At 40.6% G+C, this 18,278-nt stretch overlaps 2 protein-coding genes across 3 annotated transcripts; one reads left to right on the top strand and one right to left on the bottom strand.

Moving 5' to 3' along the window:
* Positions 1–1,869: 1,869 nt before the first annotated feature.
* Positions 1,870–3,205, bottom strand: LOC120824068 (antiviral innate immune response effector IFIT1-like). The gene has a single exon (XM_040184646.2). The coding sequence runs from the start codon at positions 3,105–3,107 to the stop codon at positions 1,989–1,991; it is 1,119 nt and encodes a 372-aa protein (XP_040040580.2). The 5' UTR covers positions 3,108–3,205; the 3' UTR covers positions 1,870–1,988.
* Positions 3,206–4,427: 1,222 nt separating this feature from the next.
* pomgnt1 (protein O-linked mannose N-acetylglucosaminyltransferase 1 (beta 1,2-)) lies at positions 4,428–18,032 on the top strand. Of its 2 annotated transcripts, none has more exons than XM_040184644.2 (22): positions 4,428–4,621; positions 4,820–5,065; positions 5,548–5,650; positions 6,221–6,336; positions 6,415–6,480; positions 6,742–6,855; positions 6,959–7,076; positions 7,667–7,765; positions 7,900–8,027; positions 8,688–8,758; positions 9,128–9,203; positions 9,839–9,922; positions 10,095–10,136; positions 10,304–10,362; positions 12,503–12,575; positions 13,031–13,159; positions 13,459–13,584; positions 13,785–13,849; positions 13,930–13,974; positions 14,055–14,190; positions 14,282–14,391; positions 15,463–18,032. In XM_040184644.2, the coding sequence occupies exons 2-22, from the start codon at positions 4,946–4,948 to the stop codon at positions 15,542–15,544; spliced, it is 1,962 nt and encodes a 653-aa protein (XP_040040578.2). In that variant the 5' UTR covers positions 4,428–4,621; positions 4,820–4,945; the 3' UTR covers positions 15,545–18,032. The 2 variants fall into 2 exon arrangements, with proteins under 2 accessions (XP_040040578.2, XP_040040579.2); XM_040184645.2 differs by having other exon boundaries at positions 4,495–4,685.
* The last annotated feature ends 246 nt before the right edge of the window (positions 18,033–18,278 follow it).

Below are 18,278 nucleotides of genomic sequence, written 5' to 3'. Positions count from 1 at the left end.
GCTGTTTTTGTATTGACCCGACTGCCTCTGTCTGTATTAACATAGATAACAGAACATTTAAAATAATACGTATTGTATTTATAACACACTTGTAAAACCTTAGATAGAGCACCTGCGGAGGGATGCAAGATCACTTGAAACTCAGCTCAGACCCTGATGCCTCCAGCCCTGTGCTGTACTGCCATGTGTTTGACGTACACAGGTAGAAGCTATTGGGGCTGATAAAGCAATAACCCGGGTTACAGTGTATTGAACCAAATAAACAGCAGAAGAAACAATTTAAGGAAATGTCAGCTAAATGCTTTACTTGGACTCCAGTTTAGCTGTAAAGAGCCAGTGCAGACGGCTAGATAGATTAAAAAGAGAACATATCTGTTGCGTGAGACATGTTCATGAAAATGCCTCTTTCAATATATATATCTAAATATAAAATAATATAATATACTGTATAACGTATGTAATATATCGTATGTATATAGATATATTTGCATTTATTTATATAGATAGGGACATTTATATAATATTCATACATATATATATATATATTTCAATATGTTTCATATAGTTTAATTTAGACAAAACCAAAAACCGTACTTTTGCTGCCAGTGTTGTGTTGTTGTTGTTGTTGTTGTTGTTTTCTGGTTGATATGCCACACCTGTTCTTGTTGAATGGACGTCACTGCCTATCCCTATTTTACTGCAAGAATACGTCATTAAAGATGAACCATGTTATTAAATAAGAGGAAACACTATTTTTGGATTAATCGAGAAAATAAAGACGAAGATAAATGAGTAATGCAGTAACGTAGCAGTGCAGCACAGTTAACCTCACACTATGTTAAGAAATGTAGACTTAATAACACATTCACTTGCTATGTGAATCTTACTGTAACGTCAATGGGTGAATTAAATGTGGTTGAAGTGGGAATTCCAACTTCATGGCAAGGAGTTAAATAAGCAGATCAGGAATTCACAACCGGTTTCAAATAAAGCCTCATTTATACACTCGAAAAGCCTTATATTGAAGGCTCACACCCATATATACCATGTAAAAGTTCAATTTACAGATCAACAATATAGTTGCACTAAATACTGACCCAACCCGAAAATATCAATAGTTATTTGGAAATGTTTACAATCTCTATAAATAAAGTAAATTATCCAGCCATAACTCCTCTAAATAAACAGAGCAACGCGTATTTTAACTACCGGTCGGTACGATCCGTCTCTCACTGCTGTCTTGTTTGTTTGTTGGCAGACAGAGCAAAAGGAAAGGAACAACGTGACTTCCAGCATCTTCAGTACGACAATAAAATAGACGTAATATAATTGTGTTTGTGTGATCTCCTTCTTCCCACCACGTCTTCGCTACTCTCTGCAGCTTAGGCAACTGTGGTGCGTCGTTATAGAGGGAAACACAAAGGTCACACTTGGGTTGCTTATAAAAACCAAAACAATATTTGGCCCTCTTTTCATTAGTTACCTTCCTTCAGCGGACTATTATGTGCGTAGGCATCTATTGATTATTTAGATGTCGTTATTGATTATAACCGGTCAGGCAGTATATGTTTGTTCCAGAAGAGGATGCTCTACAACGCTGTACCACTTCTGATGGGTCCTCCAATATTCTCCCCCTGGTCTTTCAATAACCCCCCCCGTGTGATGCTTAGTGCGACTCAGCCCATCTAAAACATTACATAGAGAAGATTATATGAATTACATGAATACATGTTGGATGATAGCAACCACTTATCCTCTACAACAGGGGTGCCCACACTTCATTGGTTCGCAAGCTACTTTTTAATTGACCTGGTCATTGGTACGGCCGATGTACGACCTTCGCCCTCCCCGTTTAATCCACCTGACTAAATAAAAAATAAAGGTTTCTAATTCATCATTAAGACTCTTAAGACATTAAGAATATTTACCCCCAATGTTGTTACAAACAGTTGGGCGATTCGTTAAATGTTCCTTCTTTCTCTCAGGCTTTATTGCAGGTTATTTAGAAACTCATCAATTTCTCTACACATTCGGTTTCTGTTTCTTTCTCTAATCCTCTCCAGAGTGTTGATGCTGTTCTTTCGATAGGAAGATTGATGCAGTATCGCTGCCGCCTTCATGTGATACTCTATTGACTTGTAGCTCTCCTTTCGGATGAAATGTACATATTTTGCGTAGGAGTTGTAAAGCATCTGTGTACCTTCGGGATCCAGATCCTTTTTCAGCAGTTCCTCGTATATATGGTCAGCTTTAGCTTGGTTATTGGACTCTGCGTATATGTTGGCAAGAGATATTTCTATTGTAAGTGAAGAAAGAGGGTAAAGAGTAATCACATCCTTGTGGAGACTGATTGCTCTTTCGATCATGCTGTGCTCCAGAGGATTGTCACTCCCTTGGAAGATCCTCTTCTTGTAGCAGAGTGATGCGCATCTCTTCAGATAACGCTCATCTGGATGTCTTCCCAGAATTTCCTCTGCCAAATCAATGGCCTCATCCATAGATACATAGATTCTGTACAGCCTTAGCAATGGCGCGATACCACTGTAGCTGCCGATGGGCTTTTTTAAAACCCTTCTGGCCAACTCACGTGCTTCACTTTCGATGTTCTTCCCTTGCTTAGCACGTGCCTCGAGGTACAGAGCAGCGAGGTATAAGTTCTTTGGATCATGTTCCTTGGCGATTTTCATTTTCTCAAAGATGTCAGCCACCAGCTTTTTCTCAGTGTGTCTTAGAGTACTCTCTAACCCGATGACGTGGCTGGTGTGCCACTCCACCATGTCCGGCTGCATCCTGATGGCTTTCTGGAAATAATCGGTAGCCTGCAGCCTTTTGTCTGTGCCAAACTTCATCAGGGTCCAGGCTTTTTCAGCGTAGACCTCCGGATGGAGCTCGCCCTGGGACGGTGATGGGTACTCATTCATCAAGTCGTCTAATCTCAAAAGGTGATCGCGACACTGTGCTCGTTCTCCCCTGTGGTAGTGCAGCCAAGCGAGGTTCCCATGGTTCACCACCAACCAGGGACCCTCATCTGAGACGGTGTTTCTCATCTGGCGGAAGGCCTCCGCAGCCTCGCTGAGGAAACGGCAGGCGTCATTGCTGAGGCCCATCTGGTAGTGGATATAGCCCTGCAGGTTGTAACTGTGACCCAACCAGCTGTATCCCTCTTCTGTACCGATGTCCTCCAGCTGGTCCTTGAGACAGTAAAGTGTAGTCTCGCTGGTGTCCAGATCCCAGGTGAAGTGGCACTGCAGGGCCTCCAGCTTGGACTCCAGCGTTGTCTGACTCTGAGCACCACTGATGACAAGGGGGTAAGGTTAAGAGTGATGAAGGACTCCAAATTAAAGAAGGAAGGACAAAACATTAAAAAATAAGAAGGGAAAATGAGGGGTAAAGGAGGATATAATGTATCAGAAAAAAGCATACAATTATGGGGGAAATACTTGGATAGTGGTTGACTAGGGAAAATAAGGGGATAGCAGAAAAAAGGCAGAAATTATTAAAGAAGTAGAAAAAAGAAGAAAAACAGACATAAAGGAGAATAAAAACTGAAATGGGAAATACTGCAAAAGAGGAAAATGTAACAAATAACAGTAACAACATATATTAACAATGCTACTGAATGGAGACTGCCATGCAGACGCAGAAGCTCACCTCATCGTACAGCTTTAGTTTTCCACATATGAGTCCTCTGGTGACTGCTCTTTGTACTATACACGGAGCTCATTAGGTGCGGCACCATAAATTGACAAATATTCAACTTCTATGGCGTTGTAAATTATGAAATGTTGAGCAATGGTTTCGTACTCCATGGTCTTCCTTCTCTGAATGATAGAAACCTAATGCCACATTTGTCATAATGCACAAGCACCAACTCATGTGTATTCACTCAAATCCAAATGAGATTACTTCTTTTCCTATTAATTCCAGTCTTGGCTACAGTCCAGATTCAAGACTGACAAATTGGGCGAGACCAATAACCTGATCCCAAGTGCTTGGATGTGGGGTAATTCAAATTTCATGTGACAATCAAAATAACTTTGGGGCAGTTTTTTTACAAACTCCTTCTAAGCGAACTTGGATTATTAACTATAATAATAGAAATTTTAGTTGTGCCTCTCAAAATTGAAATTATCACCTGGTGCTTGTATCCTCTTGGCACACAAACCACAACCAAATCCAAATCCGCATGAGATTGCTGTAAAAAACACAGCTCAATGTTGCCAAAGAAATATCATTTTCAGACCATTTGAGACACTGGAAAAACCATTTACAACGAACCAAATGTTGTTAAATAACACAGAAGAACTAGATTTACCTTTTAAAACAACAGGTGTTCACATCTCGATTCAATTAATTTTATTTTGTGTAGCCCACAAGTCTTTGAAAATATGACTGGTGACAGTTGTCGTTCATGGTTTGTCCTGCTGGGGGAAGTAGTGAGCCTAACATTCTTTATATTGCACAGAGAGTCACAGAAGAAAAAGAACGAGGACGATTCAAGAAGAGGAGGAAATTTGGTGACGTCAATTGCTCTGCGACAAAAAAAAAAAACACCTTGCAAGTAGCATGTAGCATCCGGCCACGACACTGAAACGATAATGCGGGGTTTGCTAGCGACCTTGTGAGTAGTAACGTGGATATCTGAGCAGGAAAGAGACGAGTGGAGTTTGTTAGACTGAGCCAGTGTGAGCTAGAAGTACCTCGTTAATTTGCTCGTGTAGAAATGTTCAGCTAGCTAGCTAGCTGTCGTTAGCTGAACTTGGTGGTTTGTAACTTTATCTCTGACCACTGTCGCTTTTCTGTTTTTTTTTCTCTCCAGATGACGATGTGACAACGCGGCGCGTCTCTGCGGTGTTGTGAAGCGGTGCGTGCCCCTGGGGTCGGCAGCAGGTGGAGGAGGCCAGGAGGGCCTGAGCTCTGTTGTCGGCGGCTGTCGCTGTCCGCGATGGAGACCTGGACCCCCAATCCCAGAGCTAAGCCGTTCATCCCCCGCCAACAGAGAAGCCTGTACCTCACCTGGAAATACAAGCTAACCAACAAGAGGACGATCCGTCGGTTCTGTCAGGTAACGTGAAGAACGGCGCATCGTGCGCTTGATTAATAACCTACACCCTAGTTTAATTAACTTAGTTTACAAAAGTCTACTTGTTTACGTTAATGGACTGACAAATTGCAATCGAAGACATACAACAGTGAAGAAGTTATAACGTGGGGATAAAATACGATGAGATGCATTTGTATAAATGTGTGGTAGAGGTGGGTAAAATGGAATTAACTGTCCTCAGGTAACACTTTTAAAAATTTAAAGAAAAAAAAGATTGCTACTTGTGACCTGCTTTGTTGTTTGTCTAACCAGATGTCACACATACAAAGTGAAACCTTTTGCCATCCAAAGCTTTCCATTCTGTGATGGGAGCGCATAGTTAGTAGAGGCGAACATTTAAATCAAGGAGCAGCGTGTGCCATTTCAAACTCAAACTTACACAAGGCTGAAAAAAATCCTTGATTAGAATGACACATGGTTTTAAACGTCCCTTTGTCTTGCAGGCTGGAGCTATGCTGTTTCTGTTGATAACCGTGATAGTCAACATCAAACTCATCTTGGACACAAGAAGAGTAGCTGATGAAGATGCAGCAGCTCAAGAATATGGTGAGAAACATGTTCTGTTCATTGCTTTAACGTTTGGATTTGCACAACCACTGAATGCTCAATTTTCAGCTCTAGGCTATAATAATGACTTTGGCTTCGGTCATATATTGACTTTTAAAAAATAGCGACTTTTTGTGGTAACAATTGCCATCCTGATGACATCAACAGGCAACGCTGCTACTTTAATTTGGAAAGGTTTCCAGTGCAGAGCATGACAATCAAATCAGTTGCAATGTTTCCCGAAGGCTGATAAATTCAGGGGGGTAGTAGTCGGGCAAACGGTTCGGCCGAGACACAAGCGTCAGTGTGGAACTGCTGTGCGTGGGGAAGTTAACTTTTAATGGTGGGGGAAACAATTGGTAACCCTGTTAATCTTTTAATGTGGCCTTCTTTCATGTTTGCTATCAATATGAGACTGTAAAGATACCTGGGTTTGGATCTTTGGAGACTTGATTCCAGAGATGCGTTTTTTTTATTTTTGTGAATTTAATTTGAAACACTATTATGGAAAATGTATTTCATGGCTTCGCTGGCGACAAACTAATCTTTGTTTTCTGCTTCTTTTTATAGAGGACCCAATACCCAACATGGAGACCCCACGGAAGCCGGCCAATGGACGCAAGGTCCTGGACATCGAGGTGTACTCCAGCCGCTCCAAGGTCTACGTGGCGGTGGACGGCACCACAGTGAGTTCAAATGAAATAACGTTTTTTCCACACAAGAATGCAAGACTGACTAACTGTTCAACTTTGCATCTCCTGCAGGTGTTGGAGGATGATATGCGGGAGCAGGGCAGAGGCATCCATGTGATCGTTCTCAACCAGGCAACTGTAATTCTTTTCCGTCTTTTCTGTTTAATGTCAACTGTTTCCCTCATTTCAGTACAGCTTTTCATTTTCTTTTCATGAATTGATAGTTGTTAACTCATTTCATGATATGTTTGTTTGGCATGAAAAATATTTCTGATTAGGCATTGATCTACTGAGAATTTTATTCCTTAATTGAAGGCTTTTAATTCTTTAGAATTCAAATACTTTTAATTAATTAATCAAATCCCACAGTACTTATAAATCAGTGTTTGTTTGTCTCAGGGTCATGTGATGGCCAAGAGGATATTCGACACCTATTCTCCCCACGAGGACGATGCCATGATCCTCTTCCTCAACATGGTGACCCGGGGCCGAGTCCTCATCTTCACCATAAAGGTCAGTCACTGCAGCTGCCTCAATTAGATATCAATTATTCATGTGATAGTCATGTATCAAAAGATCTTCTGATGCATTAAAATATGACCTTTTTGTCTTGCAGGATGAGGGCACCTTCCACCTGAAAGATGCTGCTAAGAACCTTTTGAAGAGTCTCGGCAGCCAGGTGTCCCTCAACCTCAACTGGAGGGACATGTGGACTCTAGTGGTGAAAAAAGGAGGTAGAGAAGCAAACTTTCACTTTACAAATGAGTATAAATTATTATTATTATAACAGGGGTCCCGCGGGTCCATAAAAAGTCTTAAAATGTCTTCAATTAAAATTCGGGTAATTAAGGTCTTAAATTGTCTTAAATTTCACGTAGGTATTCATTTTTTTGCCAGTGCGCTTAATGACGACGAGAAAGCATAGTGGCGCATCGTAAAACATCTAATAGTCGATTAATTCAGTATTGTGTGAAATGAGTCTCCGCAATTGAATAGCTGTTTATGGTACGTCAGCTACAGACGCTGACGTCAGGCTGCGTAGGAAGTGGTTGGCGGCGATTGAAAACAACAATGAGGCAATGTGTAAACTATGCAAAAAGACCTTTTCATTAGGGACCATGGGGCTCAAAGCCGTCGAGTCGCACATGAAAGGAGGAAAGCACCAGCGATACATTGCAGCAGTTAGCCATAGCGGGGCCAGGTTAATCCCTGTATGGTTTGCAGCACGACCTAACGACGTTACAAGTATAGACGCCACCTCTCAGTCGGCTGTAACAAGTGTGTGTTAAAAAAGTTGAGGCTACATGTTGGTTTGGTGTTCCAGGCCAGGTGTATGGAGAAAAGCACACAAAGTCTCCCGCTCTGTCCACCTGGGGAGACCCGGTGCTTCTAAAGACTGAGGTGCAGCTCACCGCTTCTGAAGGTAAGATACAGTTCTAGCATTTATTTATTTTTATTATTTTATTAAATGTGTTAAATCTACTGCTGATGTTGCTACGCCTGCATGCCTGCAAGCACACAATGCAGGAGTCTGATAAACTGAATGTGGCCCTGCAGAGGCGGAGTGCCACTGGCCAGACAACGAGCTCAACAGGAGGAGGAAGCTCTTTTGTAGTAAAGTGGAAGGCTACGGGAGCATCTGCGGCTGCAAAGACCCGGCGACCATCGAGTTCAACCCCGACCCTGTAAGAACACGGCAAGACACTTGACTTCTCTGACAGGTGTTTGTTTCATTGAGCTGGACATAACTCGGGACAGAAGAGTGTAATGAGTAGTCACCTGGTTTATATTATTGAGGTATATTATTTTTTATCACAATCGCACAGAATGTAGTTTAAGGCAAGGGTTCCCACCCAAACTCTATTATTTTTTTCATTTGACTTTTCTTTTCTGAAAAATATCTTTTTTTTGACCATATTCTCTCCTAATTCCATGCGCTTGTCCCGCTTGGCATAATGCGTCACCGAAGCTGTATTCTTGCCGTGCCTCATGACGGCCGGTTGTTTTGTTGTGTGATCGGTTTTGCTAAATCTTGTCTTGCAAGAAAGTATTTCAAAAGATGGACCGGGAAAATGTTTAACTAAATTATGATATTTGCCTTAATCTTCTTAATAGATTTTGTTCAGGTTTTTCTGTCAGGTTTCCTGTTTCCTTTATTTACGCCAAGCTAAGAAAACAGGCTACTGGCGTTTTCTTCATATTTACCCAACAGACATGAGTCATGTCGATCCTCTCGTCAGAAAGTGAAAAGGCTTTCATATTCCATGAAAGTAAATTACTCCAAATTGCAGCTTATTGCAAAAGAATTATAACTTATTATTCTCCTCTTCTCCCCATCATTCCAGCTACCCAACAATAATGTCTTTAATGTCCCCGTGGCCGTGATAGCAGGGAACAGACCAAACTATCTTTACAGGTAAGATCTGAAATAGTTGGTCATAATGCCCAAATTCTGACTAAAACAATACCCGCAAATTACTGAAACATCAGGTAATCATAGAAGACAAAACATGATGTTTAAAACTTTTGTGAAAACATCATTTTAACCCCTTAGCCAGGTTCTTTATTCCCGCAGAAATGTAAAATAGCCATTTTGATGTCCATTGATAATGTATTTTTGTTGAAAGTCTGTTATATATAAGCCACATATTAAGTTTGTTTATTCCTCTGTGTCTTTTAATTAATACTGAGACCAATCTGACCGTGTGTTGTTGTCCAACCTTTTGTTTGTTGAAAACAGTCTTTTCCAAATAACACAATTTAAAAAACGCTCGTCTGTTTTCAGGATGCTGAGGTCTCTTCTTTCAGCTCACGGCGTCAACCCTCAGATGATCACCATCTTCATCGATGGATATTATGAGGTACCAAGATTATGGCGGCCAATCACTGTCAAAATTCGAGAGCGCATATCAGGTTCATGAATCAAACATTCACGAGCAAAAGTCTGTCTCGCGCCATTTTTCTTCCCTCTTTTTTATCGCATGCCAGTCAGTGTAGAAACACACACACCACTGTGGCAATATTGCTATTATTACATTACATTAGGTCATTTAGCAGACGCTTTTATCCAAAGCGACTTACATTACATTATTAACCCATGGCTTGAAGATAGGGGGTTGTCTGTAAATTATAGTGTTGATACAATACATATGTTTAAGTACTGGTACAATAATGTTGCATTCTTTAGCCCAAAAAACACTAACATGAGGCTCCACACAGTAACCACTTCTCTGGCCTCCATTAACAGTTCTTAAATAGACACAAGAAGAAAAATGGAACAGCTCACTCGTATGCTGCCAAGGGGAAAGGAGTATATTTCTTTTAGTGGTGTGTTTGTTAATGGTCTAAAAATAAGCCGGTGAAAGTACACCATACACTTGAAATACAGGAACTTAATTTGTATTCCCATCATCTGGTATACGTTGCATCAATTAGACCGGTGTGGCTTTGTAAACCGTTCAATAACTTGTACATCTTTTGTGTGCCTTTGACCCAGGAGCCGATGGATGTTGTAGAGCTGTTTGGACTGAAGGGAGTTCAGCACACACCCATCAGCATAAAGAATGCCAGAGTGTCTCAGGTAAACCGCTTCCAGCTCCCCATTTGAGAGTTAACACACAACGCACACCACCTCTTCTCAATTAAAAATACCCCGAGGTAAACTAATTTATTACAAACGACTGAGCCACATACTCCTGGATTTCCTGTTTGGAAGACGTCCAGATGTTTAGCTTTTCTCTGCTCTGTCGCAGCACTACAAGGCGAGTCTAACTGCAACCTTCAACCTTCACCCAGTGAGTGCCTTGTTTCCGTTTGTCTCTTATCTCTCTTTAATGTGGTTGATGAACAACCGTAACATGTGCGAGCTATTAAAGTCAATTTTATTTATAGTACTACTACTACTTTATAGTACTCGTCATTGAATACCTCAGACGTCTCACCCAGTATGTTTCTTTACCAGGAGGCCAACTTTGCCATCGTCATAGAGGAAGACTTGGATATCTCCATCGACTTCTTTAGGTACGTCCTTGAGTATCCACAAACACTACTCAATATAACTGATTCATCTATTATACATGAGATCGGTCAAGCGTAAATTTTTTGGGGGGTTTTAAATAGTCTCAAATGTAACGATTTACTACTTTTCTCTTTGTACTGCATAGTAGGGGTGGGAATCTCTTGGCACCTCACGATTCGATTCCGATTCAGAGGTCAACGATTCGATTCTAAACCGAATATCTATTCTAAACTGATAAAACGATTATCGATGCATCTCGATTTTCTAAATTTTCTCAAATCTGAGTTTGCTACTCAGAGGTTGCTAATCACTTCCTACTTTATTTGATAATTAAAATCAACAGATGAATTACCTTCTCTAATTTTTTTATGAGAAAAAAAAGCTTTGTCACAAATATGATTTTCTATCAACAATGCAAGAACCAATGCAGCTTGCATTTCAACACAATATGGAAGTAGCCTATGTAAAAAAAATATTAAACAGATTCATTTTTCTTTTAAATGAAGAAAAAGCTGCTCTTAGTCTCAGACCGGTCCGTATTTGTAAAATACCGGAAAAAAGTGCAAATCTGTGAATATCTTGCCAACTTTCAATATGGCTCGACTTTTTGGAAAATCTAAATAATGAGGTAAGATGTGCGCAGGCTCCTTCATAGTTCGGTAAAGTTGGCAAGATATTCAGATTCAGACTGACGGACCGGTCTGCGAGCTGGACGCATTGCTCTTAATGTGCCGGTAATGATGGTAAATGAAGGTTGTAGCTGGTTGTCATCTACGGTCCACTACGATTACCGAAGGGGGGCGTTTTTTGACAACGTTTTATCTCATAATTTCGACTTTTTATCCCCTTTCATTAGTGCGGAAATGGGCTTCTATAGTTGAATGCATCACTCCAGCCAAAACAAAGACGGGGTTTGTAACCAATCGGGTGTAGAGACCATGGTGACTGGCTCCGCCCCCTCACTGTCAAAAAGAAAAACAGCGAGCGAGTAGAAAACACCTTCGAGCGCGAGCAGAGACTAACCGCGAGCGAGCAAATATCTCCCCCGAGACGGGCTTTTGCTCGCGCGAGACACTTTTTTTTTTTTTTTAATGATTTATTAACTTTTCTGAATCGAGACCGAATCGTTCTAGAGACAATCGAGAGAAATCGAAAAATCGACCATCAACCATTTTTATTTAATTATTTTACTATTTTCTCACGTTTCTTTTATTAGGGCATTCAGTCTCTTCTGAATGCACACAATTCCTGTCTTTTAATGGATACATGCCATGATAAACAGTTCATTTCTTTTTTTATACGGAGCCCCTTGCTACCGTGTTAAACAGCGTGTTCTCGACTTCACAGCATCAGCAGAGAGAAAAGCACAAAGAGCCTCAGCTAGCAGAAGCCCCACTAGGGGGCAGCAGATCCTCGTTAAAAAAGCTGCAATGGGCTCTGTCAGAAACCCCAGTGTTCTTTCTTTCGACGCACTTTGCTTTGAACTGTGCGTTTTTTAGCTGTAAAAGTTCCTGCTCCCCTACTCGGCTGAGCTGTCCACTTAAAGCACTCCGTCTTAGTGTCAGGTCGCTCTCTAAGATGGAGAGTAGTGAAACACCAAAATGAGCATTCCGGTCAACAAAGACAGCTTGTTATTTAGTTAAGTGTTATGTAATGATGATAATATGCTAGTGTGTTTGGGAGTCCTCGTGTTGAGTTGCAGATATCGATCCGTAGAAGTGCAAAATTTTCGTACATTTTAATATCAACAATAAAATATAAATGGTATCAGATTTGTATATGTCTTCTCCCTTCTATACAAAAATGAATACTAACTTCGTACTGACCTGCTGCTCGCCTGATGTTTAACCTGCACAGAGCAAACATGTTCTTTTTTCACATTTTGGGGGCCTCTGCATTTGCCATGAAAAAGTGCATTTGGGGTTTAATGATCTTTTATAATTTGGGATCAACATTTTTACCGTCTTAACTAACACATTTTAAAAGATAGATATTAAAAAGAGTAAGTATTACACTGTCCTCCCTAAGTTTATTGTGACTATCGGTTTACTGAACAGTTTTTAATTATTATTTTTTTAACGTTTGAATGATTTCATTGATCTTGATCAAGTGCTAATATTACCTTTCTGTACCTCCCATCAGTTTCCTGAGTCAGACCCTCCACCTGTTGGAGGAGGACGACAGCTTGTACTGTATTTCAGCCTGGAACGACCAGGTGAGTGGCGACTGCCTCACCTGCTCAAAATGTGTCAGCCCTTCAACCTACGTCTTTTCTTGTGACATGTTTTTTTTTTACCTCTCTGCTATTTACATACTGCGGTTACTTCTTTTCATCCTATACTTGCTGTAACACACACATATGGCTTAGTTCAGACATGATAACCATCTCAACATCTCTGGCAGTTAATTGGTAGTTGAGTGACCTGAACAATAGAGCATTTGATGAGGTGATCTATTGGTTCTCTTTCAACCCGAAGGTGTAACTCAATGTTCACAGTGGGGACAACAACAAGATCTGTCTATCTAAAACATTTGAATGAGTCTCGCACACTCTTATTTATTTCCCTAGTTTCATTTTCTCCCTGCCCACTGTTTGACCAGCAGACTTGACGTCCACAGAAATTCTTTGTGCGTGTGTCAGCTGCTGTGATGGTTTTTGTCGTTGTGCAGGGCTACGAGCACACCGCGGAGGACCCGGCCCTGCTGTACAGAGTGGAGAGTATGCCCGGCCTGGGCTGGGTGCTGAAGAAGAGCCTCTACAAGGACGAACTGGAGCCAAAGTGGCCGACGCCTGAGAAGGTGCAGCTTTTAAGAATTAAACATAACAGTTGACTTTGTAGTCTACATACTTGCTGACCAGTTTCAAAATTGCATCTATCGGCTTTCCAAAAATTCATTGCTTTGACTAATTTCTTAGAAAAGGATTTGGTTTGAATTTTTTTTGTGTTGACTTTTGCAGGCAAAGTTAACGGCGAGCATCTGAAGAAAGTTTTAACTACTAAACAGCCTGATATGGTTTAGAGTTGGCAAACACTAAACCAGAGATTATTATGTGAAGAGATTATAGAGTGTGTATGATGTGAGTGTTTGTCTTGTAGCTGTGGGACTGGGACATGTGGATGCGAATGCCCGAGCAGAGGAAAGGCCGAGAGTGCGTCATCCCCGACGTGTCCCGCTCCTACCATTTTGGCATCATCGGCCTCAACATGAACGGCTATTTTCATGTAAGACCTGAGAAAGCTTTTTTGTGCCTTTTTTTTTTTTTTTTAATGGGTCAATGATACGACATAACACTCAACCCTCAGCGGCACAATTCACTATTTATTAGCTGTCTTTATTGACCCTTTTCAAGGTAAAACCTAGACCAGGTGATGTGTGTGTGTGTGTGTATATATTAGTCTAATTGAGCTATTTCTTCTCATAGGAGGTATATTTCAAGAAACATAAGTTCAACACAGTTCCCAATGTGCAGCTGACGAATGTGGACAGGTGTGTACACTCGTCATTTCTGCTACAACAACAATAATTGAGCCACACAATGACCGTCTTTGCGTTCTTGTTCTTGACAGTTTAAAGCAGGATGCTTATGAAGTGGAGATCCAAAACCTGTTTAAGTGAGTGAGATGAAAAATACTATGATTTAGATTACGTTATGAAGTTATATTTATGTTACACAATGCGTGTGTGATCTCAGGGAAGCGGAGGTACTGGACCACACAAAGAACCCGTGTGAGGATTCCTTCCTGCCGGACTCCGAAGGGAAGACCTACGTCATGTTCATTAAGATGGAGACAGAGACAGACACCTCCACCTGGACAGAACTCGCCAAGGTAAAACGGAGCGGGAACACTGACTCTGTAAACTTGAGCGCGTCTTCAGGAGTATGATAAGATCTCTGGTCTTTCTGCGTCCTCTGCACAGTGCCTCCATGTTTGGGACCTGGATGTCCGGGGATACCACCGAGGCCTGTGGCGGCTCTTCAGAAAAAGGAATCACGTCCTGGTGGTGGCCGCGCCAATCTCCCCGTACTCGTAAGTGAGAGCGCTAATGCTGCATTCGCATCGATGCCGTGGTCCGTGGTCATGACGTTTGCACACGGACAGCAATTCAATGAACGCATCCAGCTACGCCGACTTAACTTAGATTGTAAACAAAGATGTGTACGTGTCGTCTGTCCACTTGGAAGCTAATGGGGGGTCTTTGCAGCTCCATGTCTACACACACACACAGGTGTAACAGCTTCTTGGCCTCCTAAGAGTACCTCAGGGTATATATGGTTGATAATACGATTCCATGTGGCTAGTTATCTGTGCAGCACTGACCTTGTATTGTGAGTAAGGTCAGCCTGTAGCACCGAGTCTATCATTAGCGCCACAGCCTCAGCTGCAGTATTGAGTTTTGCGGCCTCTGGTTCCCGAAGGTCCTTCTGTTGTATGAGGGGCCAAGCCAACACCCTGCTTATACCGTGGGTTGAATGAAAGCAGCCCTGAATCAATTTTTTCTCCTAGAAATTGGAGCAATGACTTCTTTGAAAGGGGTGAGTCTAATTTCCAGCATTTGCCGAGGCTTCTTCGAGGCACAAGCGTGACGGACGGCTGAATCGCTTACATTTGGAGTGTGTCTGCTCACTCTGACACTTGTGAAAAGGGAGGCTGAACATCTGAAGCACAGGTGGCTTATAAGAGCAATGACTCTTGATTTGGAGGTTTTGGGATAAGTCCCCGCTTAAGGAATTGAGTTACACAATTTTGGTGAAAAATGGGTCTTGAATTTTTGAATTTCATGCAAGACGAATCCCTGTCATCTCGGTGTAGTTTGCAAAGTTGGATTTTAGACCTAGCGTTTGCATAAACAAGTTATTTTTTTAAAGATTTATTTGTTGTTGGAAAGCAGCGACAAACATTTTCCGTTTCGTTCTGGTTTTTCCTGCCACTGTAGTACAAAACATAAGATGTTTTAGATTTCTTTTTTTACTTTTTTTTTAAGGTATCGACCACAATTTCTAAGAAAACGCAAAAATGTCTTTTCTATCTCTCAACACTTCCTTTCCTCCCCCCCCCTCTCTTTCTCTCTCTCTGTCCATCTCCTTGTCTCATGACCAGTGTGAAGAAACCAGCCAGTGTCACTCCCATTCACTTAGAGCCTCTGCCCAAAGAAGAGGGAGCACCGGTGGAGCAGATGTAGACCTGATGTTACACACACACACACACACACACACACACACACATACTTCAACCAGGCCTTAACTCTCTTCACCAACAACCACTAGTGATCCCACCTGGGATTCATAAGGACAACGCCGTTTGGACTTTCCTTTGATGTGAACTTAAGTACAAGAGGATAGCTGGGAAATGAAGTCCCTATCTTTAACAAACAAAATGCACTGTTTTATCCGTCCAACAGCTTGACACGGAGCGATGATATTGATGCTAACTAGTTTTGATTAAACGTAAGTGACCGACTGAAACCGTATATGACTGTCAACAGCTGTGTTTATTTTTGTTTCTACCACAACTGTTGGCTGATCTGCGGTCTCAAAAATTTAAATTCGACCTGTGACTTTTTAACAAGTACTCCACAGATGACATGGACACACTGACGCCACCAGATGGACCGTTTTTCTCAGTTAGATGTGTTTAACTACTGAGAGCCTTGTTCATTTTTTTACATGTATTTTAACTTATCTCTATTTATTTTACATTTATCAATCGAAACAGGCATTCAATGGTTTTATGGCTTTTACATTTTCTTTTTTTTAGATCCAATTTCCTCAAGATCAGTGCATTTCTAACAGATGTTTACAGTTAATAAAATAATAATGTACATATAAACCTATATATTTTTTAATAGAAAATGTAAAGGGTCAGAATATTTTCCAGCATTTATAAGAGTTCATGAAAGCCCTGTGGGTTTTTGCTATTACTCGATATTGGCTGAAAGAGACAAAAATATGATATTTAGAAACACTCTTCAATTTGAAACAATGTAACGCATCATGCTGACTTGATTGTACCATGCTTTTGTCCAAAGGCATCATTTTTTATATTTTATCAAAAGGTTCCTTTACAATTTTGATCTCACACTCAAAACTTATTTTTTGTTTATTTTTGCTTTATTTTTGTATATGAGGAATTGATTATGCAGTTCTTCGCATATTTAAACAGTTTTCCCAACTGTTAATAATCTTGTTTGAGACAAGATCTGAATCTTTTAATAAGATACAAAGTCTCAGTCAAAATATCTTGTATATTTTTTTTTAAGCATTCATTGTGTTTGGTGCAATTGAGATCAAACCACAAAATAAGCTATACTTTTACACCTCTGCAGTTTATCAAAAAAGGTTTGAAACGCTAATGAAATCAAAACACTGATGGGTTTATTAACACCTAAGTGGTTAAAAACACCAATGTAGCTATAATCTAAAAGGGCATTTTTTTTAAATCAACAGTATTGAGGCGTATTTCTGACATATCGTGAGCTGGTGTAAAACAAATGTCAAAAATATATATTGGTGGTTGTGTGCTATGATAGCTGGTTTGTCTCCTACCAATACCTGCTCTTCGATGTCTGTTAACTGTCATTTAAAACAATGACGCTGTTAATAATTAACAATTGTCCCCAAACTGTTTGATCCTACTTTCAAATAATCGGTCAACAGTTCGTGCTGGATTTTCTTTTCAGGATCATTTTTTTTCCTTCCCTGAAAAGTGAGAATTTTGATGCTTTACTGACCATTTCCAGCTGTTGACATTATGAAACACTTGTTGAAGCACTTTAAGCTTATACGTATTTAAAAATTGCTGATGGGATTTTGGAGGTTTCATAATCAGCATTTCTAAAACACCATCTGGTTTGGTTTTGGAATTCCTACTCCAATGCTGCATTTTCATTTGGTCTTTTCATTAACCTGTGTTATATTGGCAGTTTGTGTGCATCTCTCTGACAATTACAATAATTTTCTCCTCAGCCGGACAATTAATTTAAAGTGTTTTGCTGTGATCAAGTTTTCTCTTTGAGGTCATACCCAACTATATGTTTTAATAATTCATACAGGAGGAATTTTTATTGGTGCATATTATTCATGGCATAAAGTCGGTGCTGTTGTTATTCTTGGCTCTGATTGTTGTACTTGTGTGGCCTCTCGCTGCCTGCAGATTTCCCCAGAGAGCTCCAGGCAGCATGCGGTGAGGGAAATGTATGCAAATCCTCTGGGCTCATTGGATTTCTGCAGCCATTGCGGTCCACCAAGGACAAATATGGCTTTCTGTCCTTTTGAGCTCTGACTTTCATAACCTGTGATCTAATAAAGCGGGATAGATTTGCCTCTAATCAAGGGCTGCTGCACATAAAGTCCTATTTTTGAAATTCACCTTTGCCTGTAGAATCTTTAATCTTAAGACCTGATGCTCGGGAATTTCTAAGGGTTTCTCTCCCACCTTCAAAGCAGCATTTCGTTTCCATTTGTTTCAATGCTTTTGAAAGTCAGCTTGAAACTTGAGTTTAGTAATCTGTTACGCTTACCATGTTGACTAATACTAATGTCAAATTCATGGTATTGTTTGGTAATTGCCGGCAGAGTTGTGCAAATTCTATCCTTGTGGAAAGTTGAAGTGTATTTGTATATAATCTTCCCTTTCCTCTTATACAAAACTAAACTCGTGGTTAAAAGTCAGATCCTTTTCTTGTTTTTTTCTTTTGTCTTTATTTAGTCCTTTTATAAGTGAGGTACTAAGTATTTCAAGTTGGCTACAAATCTAAGGATATAAGAAGTGCCCTTATGCAAAATCATGGTAAATGATTCTCCTGGAAAGTAAAGAAATCACTTCTGTCTCGTGAACAAGTGGGACTTTGCTAAAAGGAAATTCATGGCGTTGTTGCTATTTTGCCCCCCTGTGTGCCCAATGTTTGCAGGGATGGA

This window comes from Gasterosteus aculeatus, chromosome 8, assembly GCF_964276395.1.
Source record: "Gasterosteus aculeatus chromosome 8, fGasAcu3.hap1.1, whole genome shotgun sequence".
Lineage (NCBI taxonomy): Eukaryota > Metazoa > Chordata > Actinopteri > Perciformes > Gasterosteidae > Gasterosteus > Gasterosteus aculeatus.
Note: the sequence above shows the minus strand (reverse complement) of the source record. Positions and strands in the feature narration are given on the sequence as shown.

What these genes read in the sequence shown, in the direction of transcription:
- pomgnt1 (XM_040184644.2), top strand. Translation starts at nt 4,946, where the DNA reads ATGGAGACCTGGACCCCCAATCCCAGAGCTAAGCCGTTCATCCCCCGC. An exon ending in TGGCGGTGGACGGCACCACA is followed by an intron (nt 6,337 to 6,414) that starts GTGAGTTCAAAT and finishes CATCTCCTGCAG; the next exon opens with GTGTTGGAGGATGATATGCG. An exon ending in CAGCTGACGAATGTGGACAG is followed by an intron (nt 13,850 to 13,929) that starts GTGTGTACACTC and finishes TGTTCTTGACAG; the next exon opens with TTTAAAGCAGGATGCTTATG.
- LOC120824068 (XM_040184646.2), bottom strand. Translation starts at nt 3,107, where the DNA reads ATGGGCCTCAGCAATGACGCCTGCCGTTTCCTCAGCGAGGCTGCGGAG.